Source organism: Cuculus canorus, chromosome 4 (genome assembly GCF_017976375.1).
Source record: "Cuculus canorus isolate bCucCan1 chromosome 4, bCucCan1.pri, whole genome shotgun sequence".
In the NCBI taxonomy this organism is placed as follows: Eukaryota; Metazoa; Chordata; class Aves; order Cuculiformes; family Cuculidae; genus Cuculus; species Cuculus canorus.
This window is the reverse complement of record NC_071404.1, coordinates 57,907,439-57,926,220: the sequence shown is the minus strand read 5'-3', so window position 1 is coordinate 57,926,220 and position 18,782 is coordinate 57,907,439. Positions and strand designations below refer to the sequence as shown.

At 39.7% G+C, this 18,782-nt stretch overlaps 2 protein-coding genes across 2 annotated transcripts in view; one reads left to right on the top strand and one right to left on the bottom strand.

The window, feature by feature from the left end:
• Positions 1-1,682: 1,682 nt before the first annotated feature.
• On the top strand, positions 1,683-8,790 carry STAP1 (signal transducing adaptor family member 1). The gene is made up of 8 exons (XM_009567059.2): positions 1,683-1,820; positions 4,074-4,145; positions 4,797-4,910; positions 5,594-5,650; positions 6,230-6,390; positions 7,016-7,144; positions 7,777-7,846; positions 8,658-8,790. The coding sequence occupies exons 1-8, from the start codon at positions 1,683-1,685 to the stop codon at positions 8,766-8,768; spliced, it is 852 nt and encodes a 283-aa protein (XP_009565354.1). The 3' UTR covers positions 8,769-8,790.
• A 2,467-nt stretch (positions 8,791-11,257) lies between these two features.
• The window catches only part of UBA6 (ubiquitin like modifier activating enzyme 6), a 28,302-nt gene continuing 20,777 nt past the window's right edge, over positions 11,258-18,782 (bottom strand). The window contains exons 27-32 of the mRNA XM_009567049.2: positions 17,601-17,718; positions 16,444-16,637; positions 15,672-15,799; positions 14,868-14,955; positions 14,400-14,494; positions 11,258-12,129 (exon numbers count right to left, since the gene is read on the bottom strand). Of these exons, the coding sequence (XP_009565344.1) occupies positions 11,994-12,129; positions 14,400-14,494; positions 14,868-14,955; positions 15,672-15,799; positions 16,444-16,637; positions 17,601-17,718 (759 nt within the window). The 3' untranslated portion in view covers positions 11,258-11,993. The remainder of the gene's footprint in view (positions 12,130-14,399; positions 14,495-14,867; positions 14,956-15,671; positions 15,800-16,443; positions 16,638-17,600; positions 17,719-18,782) is intronic.

Below are 18,782 nucleotides of genomic sequence, written 5' to 3'. Positions count from 1 at the left end.
GTCGGCGGGTCCGGCGGCCACGCCCCCACCCCCCCGCGGGCCTTTGCGGCGCCTGCTCTTCCCCCGCCTTGTACACCTCCCGGCATGGGGAATCCACACTTTCCCTGGGCAACGTGTGCCAGTGTCTCACCACTCACAGTGAAGAAATTCTTCCTTATGTCTAGTCTAAATCTGCCCCTCTCCAGTTTACGCCCATTGCCCCTAGCCCTATCACTGCAAGCCTGGTCTGGTGGGATGTGTCCCTGCCAGGGATGTCCCTCTGTCCCCAGGGGGGTTGGAACTAAATGATCTTTGAGGTCCTTTTTGACCCAAACTGTTCTATGTTTCTAAATCTTCCCTTCTCCAATTCAAAGCCATTCTGCCTCATCCTACCACTCCATGCGCTTGGAAAAACTTCCTCCCCACCTTTCCCGCAGTCTCTTTTTGTACTGGAAGGTCGCTATAAGGTCTCACTGGAGCCTTCTCTTCTCCAGGAAGCACCAGTTCAAATCCCTGGGCTTCTACGCAGACACGGCAGAGGGGTGCAGTTTTTCCTTTCAATCATTAGGAACTAAATGAACAATGACGAAAACAACTGCTTGATAATGTAATGGGACGATACCCACGAGATCTTACAGCATCTGCAGCCCAAAAATATGATTTCAAATGAGGGGTTTATGACATAAGCAGTGAACTAAGTGCTGGCTTCCCATTTGTTTTGCCATGCAGAGGTGCAAGTTCCCACTTTTATCAGCTTTTCTGAGAATCTGGGAACACGCACCTGCCCCCAGCTGCAGTTACAGATGACACACAGAATTTATTTTCATGCTTTGGGATCTTCTGCCAGAGCTGGTTGGCAGCTATCTTATCTATCACAGATCACCTTCTTACTGTCTAATTACTAATTTATCATAGACCTACACACAGCTGAGAAACAGGAAAAGCCAAGGAGATGTTAAAAAAAAAATAAAAATTAACATTTAATTTCCATGTAGTAGCAACCAGCATCAAAACACCAAGTCTTGTCATACCTGTTCTTTCTGACAGCTAAGAAGAAGGCCAGAAACAAAGTTAAACCTCATGATTCCATGAAACTGATGGAAATTTCACCCCTTTCACCCTTCTCACTTCATTCCTGAAATCCATTCCTACCATCTCCCTTCACAATTTCTTTAAAGGCTTTGGTATATTAGCTGTTTCACAATGAAAGTCATCTTCCTGCGTGCATGTTGCAAAGTTGATTTATCTTTGCTAGTTATAAACAACCATAGGCAGACTTATTTCCAACATTACTTTCAGCGTCCTGTAATCCCCCTAGCCATTTCCTAAAGAAGGTTCAGCTCTCATCATCTCGAAGTTAATCCGTGCTCTTAAGGAAAAGGTAGATATTTCACAGGCGGATGAGAGCAGGCCCACCCATGGAGGCAGCCCCTGAAAAGTCCAGTGCTGTAAGCTATAAAAAGCAATCTTTCCCACCATGCTCTGGTTCCCCCATGGTCATACCCAAAGCAAAGAGTCCGCAGCATACGCTGACCTAAAAGCGAATTTGGAGACTTCCTCTTTGAGGTGCTGTTCCCCCTCGCCACCGGCACAAGTTTTCTGGCTGATACTGATACAGAGTAGACTGAGAACAGGATTTTGGGGGACAGAGGGAAAGCACATCAACAGAGGATATCCAGGTATTCTGCTGAGATATCCAAAGGATGCTGAGAGACATCAGGGAGCAGCCCAAGGAAACTCCTCAGCCAGCCCCCCGGCGAATCTCTCTGGAGAGGCAGAGGATCACTGGTCTGCCTTTGTACTTCCAAGGTTACTTGTCTGTCCGACACTCGAGATGCCAGGTAAGGCACACAGTCCCGGGAGGTGGAGGTGTTGAACTATTTCTTTGAACATGTATCGCTGGGAGCTACAGGCCCCTAAGGAAAAATGTTTCTTAGCATTGGCTGACACAAATGGTTGCACTGAAATAATTATATCTTATTATTTCTGTTCATAGTACTGGAGGGGAATACAAGAAATTATCTAAGGTAACCCCAGGATCCCATTGTAATGTACTATTACCTACTAAAATTTGGGTAGATTTTGACTGATTTCATAGCTACCACCATGGTGAAAAGCTAATGCAGTATTTTTAATACCAAGGGGAAAGCATGACATGATTATATAGCTCTGATGCATCCTCTATTTACTGGAGAAGAGTGTCTGTCCTGAAGTCTTCACAGACACACCACCTGAAGTCTATGTGAGATACTCTACATCTTTTTTTTTCTTGTTACTAAGGGCTGATGATTTAACACACATGGACTAAGTGTGAAAATAAAACTGATATTTTGATCCAAGATAACTGTTCAAGGCACAATCTGTTAACACTGACATGCATTTGTATGTTACAATAGCAACTATATTCAGGGCATGTCCTTAATCAAGCTGATTGCCTCACTAGATAATGAGAATCCTTGTACTTTGGTTTACAAAGTCATTTTTACCCTACCTACACTCGTATCTCTGCAGATACAGAGGCACAGACAGAGTAGTGAAAATGGAGAGTCACGCAGTGCTAAAGCTAGATTCAATGGAAAGACCAAATTAGCATTATGGTTCAAACACAGTAACAACCAGGTGGCACAGAAAACAGGAACTCAAAGAAACTAAAAGCAGACTAATAATCTTAGCATTAATTCTTCTGCAGCGCTAGAAATTATTCAATGCATTGTTTTGTTGTATCTATCAGGAGAACATCTGCAAGTTTAATAAAGCTCCCTGTTACATTCCTTTATTTATCCTTTTAAATAAAACCTTTTTTTCTCCAGAGCAATCCCTCTTTATGAAATTCAGGAACTGCCTTACTGGAATAACAAAAACTAACAGGGCAGAACTTTAGAGACCAGATGCCCAAGAGAACAACATGTTCATGGCTGTGAAACAACAACATGTGCTCCTGGGCAACTACTATTACTGCATTTCCATAGTGCAGAAAGTCCAGTTCATAAGTTGTAGTTCAAAAATTTGTCATGACATCGAGCACAGTACCACTATAAGCATTCACAGCCTTCGTTAACTTGTCAGGGAGACATGGTTTAATGAGGACATTTACCATAACACAACAGTGCAGTGCTCAGAGGCTGGGGTCCAAAGGCTGAATGCTATAGAAATTTTACACTAGTAATTCAACAGAAACCACCAGAAAGGCTAGTTAGGAGCTAGCAGGGTAAGACATAAGGATTGCCTGCAGGATACTCCAAGGAATGTTTCTCATCTTAATTTGTATGACCCAACAAACAAGTTGTTTGTTTTCTCAATTTTTGTGACTGTGTTTTAAACCCCTGCCTCAAAAAAAAAAAAAAAAAAACCACAAAAAAAACCCCAGCCTCCAAAACCAACAATAAACAACAGAAAAATCACAAAACAAAACAACAAACACAAAACAGGTAAGTAAACTAAAAATTACAACAGAATTTCTATTTTACAGAAGTTGCCTTCCCAATTCACTGTCCTCTAACAGCTATACTTTTCAGGGTGTCAGGGGCAAATGAAACAGGAAAACCTTTCCCACCACGCTGGCATGACTGCATTAGTAAACGGTTAGAAGAGTCAGACTATCATATTTACCTTGGCATGGTGTTGATTTATGAACACTACTACACATAATTTAAAGACAAAGCATGTAAAATACCACTTCAAATTTAAATAGTCCACTTAATACATCAAACTACCATCAAGCTCCGTGGTCATCTCCCTAGAGCAAGTAAACTGGTAGGATCAAAATTCAATGAAAATAAGTACTTCAAGAGAACGGCGTTGAGAAGATCGGAGTTTTTACACATGTTCATCTCACTCTGTTTTCACTTATAGACCTTCTGGGGAGAGCAAGACTTTGAAGTGGCATTTAAAATTTATTTTCCTTCCTTTACGTACCCCCCTTAAATCATTTTAAACCGTCTGCAAAATATGTGCGTGCACTTTAACCGTCTTTAAAACACTGAAAACAAACATACGATGACACAGTTTTTTTCTTATAAGTTCTTTCACTTTCAGCATTTTGTAGGAACTAAAAGGACAGTCTTCACAAACTGATGCCTCCTTCTTTCCAACAGGAATTTAGAGTGTATTGGACAGAACTCAGAGGAACTATGCTTTTCTTTTATGATGATAAGAAAGCCCCAACAGTGAGTAATGTGCTATCTTTGTAATTACTCATCTGATTAAATGGATCAATTATTTTTATCAAGTAATCCTTTTGTGCTCCAGACAACCTCTTGGCATCCTCTCTCATCTGTATGGTCAAAAAATTAGTACTGAACATTGGAACACAAAGGCCAAGATAAAAAAAAAAAAGCCAGAGTGAAACAAACTGGAGCATATTAATTTGTAATTTTTGGCACCTAAGCTACAAACGTATCCACATTGCCTCATAATTTTGCCGAGTGCATTTTCCTCAGCTGTGCACAAGAGTAAAATTAACAGGGTATGTAACATGACTTTCCTTTATGCAGCTGAGGAAAAAGTGCTTGGTATTCTTATGGTACATTCTGGCTGAGGGTTCAGTTGGAGTCACTAAACATATGCTCAGAGAGGTCTCATGGATTTAATCTGTTCCTTATTATGATGATTAGGATGGGAAAAATCCAGAAGGTATGTTGTTGGTGAGAAGGGCTTTTGTAAGCAGAAGCAAAGGAATGAGCTTTTGCACATCTGACAGTTAAACTAAGTTCTAGTAAAAAGTTTCAATCTTTTTTCTTCTAAACAAATTCCCTTGGAGAGCAGCTAGATTTTTGTTGAAGATTACAACTTGTGCTCTTTCTAACCCCCCTCTTTAGTACTCACAGAAATTAGATATATCAGCTTTGACGTCATCAACTGATGTTTATCCAGATGAAAATGGCTCTGCACAGTTCGCCCTGACGCTGTCAGATAGGGAACTAGAACTGAAGGTAAGAAGATTCATAAGCCACTCAGTGCTTTACTCCATCTCCCACAGACATTTGGAGCTCCATTTTGGTGTGGCAGTTGAGCTGCCTTCTTGACATCTAAGCGTATAGCCTGCAGTCAGGCAGCACCAAAGGGCAGTCAGAAAGGGAGGCAGGGCAAAGGAACCTAACATGAGGGAAAATCCCCCTTAGGGCATTAGAACTTTTTCTCAGGCGTATCTGGGATTATGAAACAAGCAAAGAATTGAACAATAAAATATACAAGAGGAACCAAGAAGTACCACACTGACAGGCCCACATCACCTATAAAACCAAGAAGGGGATAAAACAACTGAGCACCCTGCCATTCAGAAGCCATATAGACTGTAGTGCTTGGGGACTACCTAGAAGGTTTTATACTTGAGACTCACCTATCTCCTTAGCATGGCCTTCTCCTTAGATCCACATAACCTTCTTCTTTCACTCCAACAGAACATATGATATTTCACCTTATCAATTCTATCCTCCCTCTCTAACTGAACATGGAGTACTAGGGAAGTGCAGGGGTTTGGGTGTGATGTAGCTTGGCAGGGAGCTCATTTCCATGTATGGTACTTCTAAAAAAGTGAGTTGAGGCTTCCTTATGAAATATAATTTTTTTTTTGTGACTGTAGTTGTGCTTACACCATCATTTTCTGTTCTCTCAGGCTAATGACTGTGAATGTGGAAAAGAATGGAAGGGGTTCATTGTCACTGTAACAAAGGTATGGAAGAGTTTTATATCTCACCTCATGTCAAAAGTGTTTATATAAGATTTTGTCTTCATGCACGCCAGAAGTCGGCTTCCACAGGCACAAAGGCTCACTTCTGAGGTGTCCACACTCAAAAATAAAATAGCAAGACCCTCTTTGATAATGACCAGTGGAAAAATAAATTCAGTTTGTTCACAAATGACTTCACATCTACCTAGCTGAATCACTTAAAAAGCTAAGTATGGCTGAAGTAGGTTATGTTACATTTGCATAGTCTTTTGCAGTACAGCAACTGCAAAGTATCGTGAATTCTTATGTCATGCCCACTTCTGTCAATGTACGTTTCTTCTGAATCAGAACACAAATATCCTCCTTTTACTATTCTAACAAAAACACACATACAGCATTTTATTCAAAGCAGAGGCATATCCAAACATTCCAGACTATCACAGCTGCTTAAACCAAGCAGGTAAGAAAGATTTCTGCACTGCAGCTGCGCTCAGACGTTAGCTATGATGAGCAGACAGAAACATTGCTCGCAATGTTTGTACACTCTTTCATTTTCTTTCCATTAATACTGTTCATTTTCAGCTGTCAGTTCCACTGGATGAGTCATTGCAACCTGGGCAACTTACAAGAATGCATGAAGTGCTAGAAAAGGAAAAGAAAAGAAGGATTGCACTTAACAGTGGTTCCAGCACATCCTTGAACATAAAAAGCCCTCCCAGCAGTACACTGACCACTATGCCAGCGTAAGCTCTGACTGAACTGTGTGAACCCCAACCTGACTAAAGAACCTTCCATTCTTCTTTCTCAGTATTATTTCCATGCAGAGGTTCAAAATTTAGCTGTTGTACAAGGGTTGCTTAACAGCCAATGAACAAAATCTATCTTAAGGCCTTTACAGAGATTTTCTAATGGAAAGATTACTCCTGTAGCTTTACTACAATGCCTGTTGTTTTGTAAAGGCTGAGTGCAGCTAATTGCTATGCTTAAAAAACTTTTCAAAACGCCACACGCTTGGCTGCTCTATCTGCCCTTCTGAGAAAGTATCAATTACCATTGAGAAATTCAAGCAAAGTCCAAGATACTCTTCTCACTATCTTTCCAAGGGCCCAGAAAGCATCATACCTGTATGAAAGCTTCACTTTCTTGCCAAGAAGGCCAAAGCACTGCTGTCCTGAATTATGCTCCTGTAGCCGCATTAATCAGCAAGAGTCTTTCAGATGTCATGCCTCTTTGGCAGCCATGGCTAGTTACTTTGGATAAGCCTAAGAGGTGTTACTCTGCTAGACTGTGTCTCCGCACAGCACAGAATGATGTGGCCTTGCCAGCGTAATTCACATTCATGCCAATTCTCTCCTCTCCTCTATGCAGGTGCTTCTATGCAGTATCTCGGCAAGAAGCAACGGAGATGTTGGAAAAGAATCCTTCATGTGGGAATCTGATCCTGCGTCCTGGCAGTGACAGCAAGAACTATGCAATCAGTACCCGACAAGAACTGGAGTAGGTCGATTCCACAATATATTATCCTATTCTTAATTAGTATGCTCTGCATTAAAAGCTGAATTCTTAATATCCAGAGTTGACATATGAAACATGCCTTGCCTTCAGGCTGCTTTGAGAAAGATAAATGAGGCAGCAGGGGTTCTTAGTTCTCTCCTCCAAAGCTAGTTAGATTAAACAAAAATGCAGTAAAGATCAACCAGCAAAGTCCCTTTTCCTTCGTTAAATGGGCTTCCCCTGTTTACCATGAAACTCTACACAGTTTCAAAAATTATTACATTGAATGAAAATGGAACAAGCCATACCCCTTTGTAAAATGAAAAATGAAAGTGAAAAGTATTTTCAAACCAGTAACTTAGTCTAAAATCACACTACATTCCAATTGAATTGCCATGTTTAGCCTTTACACATCTTCAGAAGGTATCAAAGATATCAGGAACGACATTTGCAATTTTCAGCATTTCTAAACTAAAGCAGAAAAAAACCCAAAACCCTGCCACACACCTCCAATAAGTTCCGGGGGTATTTATGACAAAACACAGTCACTGCTCCTGCAAAGCAGTTTATATTGACAATGAAGCATCAAAAAGTGTTTCATTTTGGGCAGCATATCAACTTTTATTTTCTTTCAGTGCCCCATGCTTAAAGCACTACAAAGTGATGTCCAAAGGAACAAGTTACATTATTGAATTGGAAAGACAGGTAAGTGAGCAACTCCCTTGTTCATGATACTTAAGCAAGTGTAAAAAGTATCATTTTGCAGAAAATTAGAAAAGCTCTACTAAATTCCTATCAGTAATTTGTGAGTCAAAGTAAAGCATGCAGAGCATTCAACTCTCTTTGTTAGTCCAGCTAACCCAATCTCAGAGAATAAGCTAGCTTTAAAGAACTAGAAAAAATTGGGGGGGGGGAAGCCATATCAGCATATTCTCTCTGACAAAAATAAAATCAAACCACTCAAAAAACACCCAAGATTACCTAATTTTTTTTTCAACTCGGGCTTCACTGCTAAGTCAGAAAACTGAGCTCTCCTTGCAGCTAGAGGAAGTTCAAAATGCACTCCATGTAACTCTGAGAAATAAAACTGACTTAGCTGAAGCACGAGCAAGGCTGCATGAACCCTGTTATTCAGTTTAAGAGTTTCCTTCCATTTTTCTTGAAGACATGTTTAACTTATGGCCTGAGAAACATCTTATTGGTTTGAAAAAACATTTGCTGTTATACTATCGCCTGAAAAAACACCACTTGCTCTCTTCTCACTGAACAGAGAGGTTTCTTTACTCATTTGATGGAGCGGAAGGAGTTCTATGTCCAAGGATCAAAAGGTTACCATAGATTGCAGAGGGCTGTCCTAGACCTCACTGCATCCAGTATCATTTTTTTGGGAAATACTGCCTTTGCCAGCATGTTTTTGAAGATGTGTTCTCAACACACTTAAGCATGTCTTATTTGGTCGGGTGGTTTTGGATTTGTGTTGTTTTTTTATGGTTTGGTTTTTGTTTTGGTGAAACAGGTGACGCTCCCAAGCCTTCAGGATGTTGTTAATTACTTTGTGGCCCAAACCCGAGGGAACCTGAAGCCATTTGTCCTACAGACACGCACTGCAGAGGACCCAGCATTCTGAAAGCAAGCTGGTTGCTGAAGGCACACACAGGAACAGTCCTGCTGAAAGAAAGAGGCACAAGAAGCAGCACAGGAACTCTGCACTATTGAAGATAAACAGAAGGTATTCCCCAAGCTATTCTCAATTTCTAGAACAGCTCTGTTGGCTCTAAACCAAGAATGGGACACAGCTGCTCCCAGAAAAACTTCTGAGATCTGTGGAGGGCAAGTAACCCCAATCCTTGTAAAAGACTAAGTGCAAGAAAGGAAGAAAAGAGTGGAAAACAAAGGACATATTGCCCCTGCAAAATGCGATGGAAAAATACTGTATTGAAATTAGGCAGACAGCATTTGTGGGCTCAGTTGTGTCACTGGCCTACAGTGCAACCAATTCTGTGTAAAAACCCCAGTTCTTGTCAACTCATTTTTAACAGTATCAGTCCCACTTAGGACATCCCCTGCCAGAACAGGGATGCCTCACCTCTGCTGGGGCTTTGAGTACTGCCAGAGAAGTGCGACACAGACCAAAACGCAGAAAATACAAGTCTGAGTATTTAAATTGGGCATTCCTTGTTTTCTGCAAGGTCATGCAACTCGTAAGGGACCTGGAACATCTCAAGTAAGGCAGCTGGGGCATTTCCCATGTTACACAACTGAGGAAGGGCATAAGTCCAAGAACACTGACACATCTGCCCAAGTGAACATTCCCACCTGTTAAACACATCAGCAGGGGTGTTCATCAGACCCTGCTGTGAGCTGCTTCAAGAAAGTAAACAAAAATAAGTTGTGTGCTATATCAAACACAAATTCACACTGAATCAGCTCAGCTCACTCCACTCTGCACAGTCTTCAATATAAATACATTCCCTCTCCCTGTCAGCAATTCAGAACACAACAATTTTAACGAGCCACTTGCCATGCACAGTTCTTCCATATAATGTCCTCTTTAGGTTATTACTTGTAAGATTTTTCCTAGGTTAACTTATAACCATAAAAATTGAGAGATCTGCTCATAGATATCTAGACCCATTGTGCATTTTCATTTTTTTCACCAGCAACTGTTTAACTGAGTAGAACCTACCCATGTAACAGACATCCATCTGACAGATACACATAATACAAGCAGTACAGAGACACAAGCCATAACTGTAAATTCTGGCCCCAATCTCTGCTAACCTCAACCTGGACATTTTGGCAAGGGTTTCACACAGCTGTATACATTGTCATTAATAAAAGCCATTCCATTAACTATATCTGAACATTTACTTTAAACCCAGAGGACCATCAGATGGCATTCTAGCAAAGCACTGAGACTTTACTATTTACTATGCTACTCACTTTGAAAGCATAAGCATGATGTTGACAAGGCAGCAACGTACCAAAACATTCTTAGTGGTTTGATTTCCCAGTCTCCAGCTGTGAGAGGCAACAGTGTTTTCAATTTGATCCATACTTTTAGGTGATCCTTAGAACCAATTAGTGATTTCAGTTAAGAGTTCACATTCTAATACTAGCTCAGTGAAATATTTAGTAGTAGGTATTCAGAAGTGAAAAGTTACTATCTGCTTGCACCTTCTCTGCACTTTAGTAAAAATTTTCTCTAAATGAAGTTCTTAAAAAAATGTTAGGTAGTTTAAAAATCAGTATTATTAATCTAGAAAATTATATCTATGAACTAGACTGACTGTAAAACTACATACACTTTCCAGAAGATATCCCACAAGTAAGACTAAATCTCAAATACTGGCATAATTGTCTTGGATTCCAGCTATTCAGTTCCATACATCTTGGTGTTCAAGTTCCCAGCCTAACTACCATTATTCCTGACTACATTTAACCTAGAAGGGTAAAAAGCAGAGGTAAAATTCCTGACCAATAATGTTCATTAAATCTTAAGATATCTCTAAAGCGTAATAAATTACAGTCGAGGATAAATAGCTAAGCAATCGGTAGCTTCTGCAACAGCTGCAGTAGATGTGCAATCAATCTCTAAAGCCTAAACACATTAAAAGGTTTTCCAGTTTATAGGTTTTTACCCTAACCTCACTTCACTCTGTCATCATTGGGAGAATAAAAGAACTACCAGCTCAACTATCCAGCATTTAAACGATAGCAAATATAAGGTAGTGTCACAGATGTTTCCGTTATGCACTTCTGCCTCACCACAGCAGCAAAGCTAGTCATTAACTAGTTCAGATTAACTGGATTCTTTATACGTAGATATCCTAGTAACTGACTGATAAAAACCTCCGTGCTCAGTGCAACTCAGACTTGTGCAGTGGACAGGTGTACAGCATAACCATTCGCTATAAGGAAAAGGAGCATTTGAGGGAATGTTTTTTGCTGTGACAACTATCCAAAGCCATTCGCCTTTTTCTCCTTTCAAAGACATCACTGGCTACAGTGTTTTTAATTTGATGAGAGCAGAAAGGCTCAACCACACAAAACATTTTCTTTTTCTGGAAGGCAAAGTTTTATTGTTGAAAGTGTTATCTCAACTGATAGGTTTCCACTTCCCCCATATTGCAGTATTCCCCAAAGAACAGTCTTAGTGCAGATAATCAACAATTCCAGCTCTCTTGACTTCAGGGCAGAGGACAATTTACACCTACTCAAAACCTGCCTCCCTGTGTTTCCATGTTGAGATTGACATTAGATAGCTGCTAAAGACACACAGCATCACTAACTGTTCAGAAGAGACCACGGACACCACAGTAAAGCAGTTCATCTGCTTCTAAGTGGGAGTTCAAACATTTTGGATGGATTATATCTCATGTGTAGATGGCAAGAATGAAATCCTTATTTGAGAATTAAGTAACATAAGAAATGGATTTGAGATGTTCTTAGAACAGCAGGAGTCATAAAACAGCAGTTTCCCCATTTTTTGCACTCTTCGCTAAACAGCACTTAATTTGCACATGGGGACCATCTGTTATGTTCACCATTCTTCTTGCTTTCTTCAGCTCCCCGCAAATTAATACAAATCTTGTCTTTAAGGTAAGGACAGTACTGGGCATTCCATCTCATGGAGTGACTAATCCTCTTTTGAGCAAAGAAGGTTTTAAGGAAACGGGAGCAGATGAAACATAAATCCAGTTTATCTTCAGTGCAAAGCCACTGATTTTCCCCATTTGTTTTAATTAAGGCTTCACCAAAAAAGAAATATATAGTACCATCTTTAATAGCTGAAAATTAGTACACTCCTTTCAGAACAAATGGTCTGGGAGTGACGTGTGTGTCTCTGCCATCAATTGTCTTCCTGAACAAAGTAGTATCTCACTGGTGGCCCTGGCAAGTCTTCTTCTCCATCAGTCTCCGGAGCAAACGATACCGTCAAATCCACATACTTCTTATCAGCTGATGGTTTCACAAGCTTTTGCATCCTACAAGGAAATGAAGAACAGTCTGTAAATATACAAGAAGGAGATTTGGCAGTGGGAACTCAAGGCCAGACAGGATGAATTTCACTGCCAGCAATTAAGCCAAACATACTAGAAACCAGATTAAAATAGAGACTAAGCCACCTCTTAATTTTAACACAAACGCTGTTCCTCTACCAGAGGTACAGCAAATGTTATTTCATTTTCTTGATAGACTCAGCTCACTAGTGAGCTATTACATTGTTCACTAACAAGTACTCAGTACAAAAGAGAAGTGAAAACAGCCAGTTTTGGATGGGATTCCTCACCAAGTAATTTCTCTTTTATGTCTTATTGAGACACAAGGCAAAGTTAGCTTTCTCTATGGGATTTTGGTCAATTAGCAGGAGTAAGTTCTTGGCCTACCAGTAATGGCTGGTTTCAGGGAGATGTTATTAGGGAGAACCAGGCCATGCAGATACTAGATACACAGTTCTGATGGAAAGTAATTCTATTGGAGCCAAGACTTATTAAGTCCTTGAATTTTGAAGGTGAATAGCAATGAGGAGGTAAAACCAGCCAGGCTTCCTTCATGACCACAATGTGAGCTTAATCTGGGTAAGCATGTCGTGTCCTTGTGCAAGTTCCCCTCTTTGCTCTCCACAGTCTCAAAAGCTACAGCTATTGCTTTGAAGTTGCACAAAAAAAATACTGAAGTAGAACCTCAATCAATCTCACTTTCATTATTTATCTTTGGATGTCTCAAAATTATTTTCTTGCCAAGTCAGAGCACTAGTTCATGAGGCCAGCTCAAGTGGTAGGAGGCTGGGGGAACACAGTCACCCATTTCTATTCCTCACAGGTCACTGACAGAATTATTTCCCTTCTGGATGTGCTTTAGCACACAGGTTAAGAAGCTGCTTTGCTTTCCCCAACGTATTTGTTCCCTTGTTGCAAGAACACAAAGCATTAGCCTCCTCTCAGCACAGATACTGAGGTCGTATCTATTTGCATGAAGAAGACCTAAGCTACAGAGCAGAGCAGGTAACTGTCTCTAAAACTTGCTTTTAAGGAGTATGCTAGCAGTCAGTGCTGTAATTCTGAAATGAAGACAGAATCTTTCAATGTTTGTCATATTACACCAAAAGAAATTTTAAACACCTGAAGTAAAAATAAATACATAAGCAAGACCAGAGTTTGCTGTGCAAATATCTTATAAAGCTATTGGGACCGTTTGTAATAAACCTCAAGCTGCTGTAACTACATGGAAAACTTGAACATAGTCTCACAGCAATAAGAAATCTTGATATCCACAAGAATGCAGTTTCACACCATGCCTTTGACTGCATTACACATTGCACCCATTCAAAATGATGTATAGACTTGTAGCAGAAGGAATATAAACAAGTTATTTTGAGCTACGTTGCAAATTCACATCTTAGTACACCAGGCGCTCTAAAGGCAGTACCAGCATAAAGGCTCTTTTCTCTCTGTAAGTTTTAAGTAGCTTGCCCATGACCCATACTATTTTGCCTGGCACTACCTACCGGCAGACCTTTGAAACAGCACTGATCGATGCATCCACTTGCTCTAGCAAAGCCTGTGAGCACCGACCCCAGCTCCACAGGGGCCGTGAAGAACAAATTCTGAGTTAAAGAAGTTCAATCAACACATGAAGTAGACCTAGACTTGGGTGACACCTGGCTGCTACTTGGCAAAGGTCCATCAGTCAAAAAACAGTCCCTGCCCTCATACACTCCCGAACTTCCAGTCTGTTATACCTCAATTTCCTGTCAGTGAGCGGCACTGCAAAGCCTTGTGAATGTCTTAATTTTTAAAAGTGAGCTAGAATCTCAAGAAATTACTACAAACTGTACAGATTTCCAGAAATCTCAATTTGCAACTAATACATTAACTCCTTCCCAAATAAGCATTCTCACTCTTTCAGAGGTAGGCTGGTTCCATTAGTCTTATTCTGCTCGAACCAAGATACTTTCCTTGCCAAATAAACCTTATTGTCAGACTTCTTTGGGTTTCTCATTCTGGCGTTCATCTGTTAGAGTAGCTTTTTGCAACTCCCCTGTTCTCACCACAGAGGTTAATTCACTTACTCTATTTTTTTTCCTTTTTTTTTTCAAAGAAATAAATTACCTTTTTTCTTTCCGAAACATCAATGCCTAGAAACCACTTCGAGAGAAAACATTGCTATCAGACATACATTCTTATGAAATGCCCAATGAACATAATTTGTATGTGCACTCACATCTCTCAATCCATCTTCCAGTTATACTTACGTCAGCTTTAATCTTTTAATGTGACCCGGCATCACAGGAACATACAACATTTTGACTCCCTGTACAACCATAGTTGGTTCAATACCGTATTTCTCCTGGAATTTACAAATGAAAACTTATTAAAGGACTAAGAAAGCTGCACAAGCCAGCAGATATTACTACTGTTAATATTACAACTAATTATTCAAAACCACAGAACCCAAACAGAAAACTTGCTAATGCATGGCAACTGACAGAAGTTTTATTAAGATACATTTGAGCCAATTGAATTAAGAAAAATTTAAAATAGACTTCAATGTGTTTACTTAGAGACATTCCCACTGACATAAATTCTTACTAGAATTACTCTGTTTTCAATAATAACTTAACAAAAGAAAAAAAAAAACAAGCAAAACTCAAACCAACAACCCAAAACAAGAAAAACCTTTCCTCTAGTCTTGTATTAACCCAGCAGAGTATATAACTTACTCTGACAGCATTTATGAAGTCCAACAGAGTAAAATCCTCTTTCCCATAAATTGTCCACCTGTCCCAGATTGTAAAGGACATCCCATTTCTGTTTTAAAAAGAGAAAGGTTGTTTTTTTACCTCAGAACATGAACTCAGACACTTCTTTTAAAAATCTATTAAGAACTATGGTGTCTTCTAGTGACTTGCTGTTCTACCTTGAGCAAATCTCTCGTCCCTCTCTGCTGCAATTTCTCCAGCCCTTTGACATGGCTAAGCACAAGACACAGTAAGAACTCTAAGTAAACACAGTATCTGGCAATGAACTTACTGCATTTTTACTGAAAACCAGCTCTTTTATTGAGGAAGATGCAGAAGTGTGTCTGTACGGACAGGATGTTTATTAATAACCATGTCACAACCCTAACTCATCTATATTTTTAAAGCCTTACTAGCAACAGCTTCCACTGAAACAAAAACTAAGCCCTTAAAATCACTATTTTTAGAATTAGGACAGAAGAGCATGTGCTGCATTTTCCAAACAAGAAGTTCTCGAGCAATGCAGTACAGAGTAAATGGATAATTGTTTGATAGCAAGCACTAAGCAATTTGTGATCTTCCAAGTTTAAAGAACAACAAAAAATAACCTTGAATATTTATAACATTTAATTTGAGTGTGACCATGAACTGTAGTCAGTTCTGCTATGCAAGCACATAAGGCCTTAATAACTGTACAAGCTTCACACTTGTTCTAATGGCTCACCAAGTTCTAAGCATCAATTACCAGGTTACCAAATACCGCATGTCTGCCGCTGTCTTTCCTACCTGATTTCTGTTCTTCTTACTTCAGCAGTTTCTGTAAATACCATTATAGGAATGGCTAGGTTCAGGAAACAGTTTTTGTATGCATCAGCTGGGTAGCCACCCACAACTTTGATGAGTTCCAGTGCAACCTGTAATAAATAAGAATCCCACGTTTCCAAGATACCGAGCACAGGTTTTAGGTACTGCATTATCAACACTAGTTTACTTAAGAGACCAGCAGCTACAGAGTAAGTTGTTAATGAGATCAGCCTTTGTCAAACTGCAGAGCAAATCACACCTGGAAATGCAACCTAGTGTGCCACAGAAATAAATTCTGTTGCCACTCATGGAATTATTTAAAATGATCAAAAGTGTTCCTGATGTAGGACTCATCTTGAATTAAAGAACTTTGGAAATGTCCACAAAGCATGAGTTCTGTTGAGTTTCAGGGATGTCACCTACTACAGAACACATCCTTTCCAATCTTGGCAGTGGCATCAGATGGAAGTTATTATTAATTGCAGAAAACAAACCAAAATGCTGATCTCCAACTCCTCCTTCTGGTCAGCAAACCAGAAATAAAAACACTAAAGGCTTACCACATCTAGAATGAAGACAGACCTTTTGCATTGGTACATGAGACAAAAAGATTATTAGAGTTTGAAATAAACCCATTTCTTTAGCAAGGCTCTGTCAGGGTAACATTAATCAATATCCAGACAAAAGTTGTTTCAGGCAAGGAAAATTAAGAGAAAGAAATACGCATTTTAAGCACTTTAAAAAGTATACTCACTAGCCCTGATACTGCAGCAGTAGCTGTTGCAATTGCAGGAATAATCTTTCCAGCAATGCGCTTTGTTTTGAACCGATCTGCTGGTTCGATGTTGTACATCTTAGCTCGCAAGTTTGATGCGGCTGTTATGAAATCTATATGTCCATTACTATCATCATCTTTTTCAAACGAGATGGGCTTCATTTGCAAGTCACCTGCTCATGAGAAAAAAAAAATAGAGCAAAAATTATTATTAGAAAATGAAAGTTGTCCTAAACATAAGTTATAAGGGACTAGAACTTTAACAAATTAAAGATGTCACATTCTGGAGCCTAGTGTCTTCCTTATACCTTGCTTTTTCATGCTAGAAGCAGAAATGTCACTACCAGTATCAGTTGTTAAAACTGAGTAATGAATGAAATATCAAAAAAGCTCCATAATTTTATTTTCCTTGCAACACCAGGAACAGATTTTGGACAGGTGTCTTATGGGTGTTTCTTATACACCCCACCTCGCTACAGCTCCATCTGCGAGAGTTCCCTCTATTGTGGTTCATCTGGAACCATTTCACTACGGGCTCAGTAGCATGGGAGATAGAGGTTAGGGTTGATGCTCCATGGGATGTGGTTAGAGCTAAGTTAATATTTCTTCCCTGTGTTCACGGGCTAAAAATGCATGCATGTAGTGGTTGTCCAATGACCTTTTCATGTGGCAGGGCACAAAAATGGGATTTGAGCATCCTCATTTTAATGTATCTAGAAGACACAGAATACTAACAGCCTTCACAATTTAGGATAATTTACGATTGATTCCTGTAAGTAGTAATTCTCAACATTCTCATACCAGAATCACTTTCAGTTCATCTGGGATCTAACCAGCACCATTTCCCTCGTGAGATTTCAATGCCCTGCTGCCTGCTGACTGTCATCAGGGTTGTACTTACATGCACCTCTAAGAGAGAGCCCTGAAACTTGCGGGAATCTCAGCCATACAGAAGCCTTAGGGTAATGTACAGCAATAATGACAGTTATCTGCATGGCACTTCAGAAAGCTCTAGAGATCAGCTATCTGCTTTCTGTAAATTAAAGAATTGCTTTTTCCAAAGACCCGAATGTCATGCTACTGGCAGTGCAGCTGCAAGATGTTATTAAGTTGTGAAGCTACTTTGTACTACTCACTTTGCAGAGCTTCATTGGATAGTATAGACTTCTCCAGCTGGAAAATAGCATTTCTTTCATCCTCACTGCTGACTGGAATATGATCTGGTTTTCTTGCTGTTTCATCAGTCTGTACAACCTGCAAGTGCATGCAGTCCTTGAGTAATAAAATACATGAATTTTGTACACCACCAGTGTGAAGCGTACTAGATTTTCTGTTTTCCTTCCAGTCTTTCCTTCCCGATTCAAAAGAGACAGACTTACTCCAGCCAAGGGCCGCAAAGATCATTAAAAGACCAGAGCATATCTCATACAAGGAGAAGCTGAGAGAGTTAGGACGATTCAGCCAAGAGAAGAGAAGGTTCAGTGGTATCACATCAATGTGCATAAATATCTGACAGTGGGAAAGTACAGAAGGCAGAGCCAGACTCCTCTTATTGTTGTCTAGTGACAAGACAAGGTGGTATGGGCACAAATTGAAGGGCAAAACATTCCATCAGAAACATAAGAAAATACTTCAAATAAAAAAAGCAAACAAAACACCCAACCAAAACTGTGAGGACGGTGGGAGAGGCTGTGGAGTCTCCATGGGATACAGTCCTTGATGACATGTTCTAGCTGCCCCTGCTTGAGCAAGGGGATTGGACTAGATGGTCTCTAGAGGCCCCTTCCAATCTCAACCATTCAACAATTCCAAGTCAAATTGTCAGTTTTGTCTCACAAGGCAAGCAGTCATGAGACAAGTGTTAACACTGGGCAAGAAAATAAGAAAATACTCTGGAATATTTGATAATTTTAAATGATTACAAATGCTAGACATTGTACAATAACAGTTAAGCTGTTTTGCAGTTAATACTTCAAAAATAAACATAAAAGTAATGACAATTCCTTTATATAACCTAGGAGGAAATAACAAATTAACAATAGTTTTGGATTGCTATAAAGTTGCTTATGAATAAAATTTTAATACTTTTATTTAAAGAGTATAGATCCATATAAACTTGCAGACTTAATCACACCCATACATGGACAACTAAGCTAAACCAAATGATTTACAAACGCCAAAAAAAACCCCACATCTTGCATTTAGCATCTGGTAAAGAGATACCTTAGCTATGTCAAGTTAAAGCAGCTTTGTATGCCAGGATACTTTTGTTTTCCCAAACCACATCTTAATTTGTGATTATTTTTCATCAGCACCAA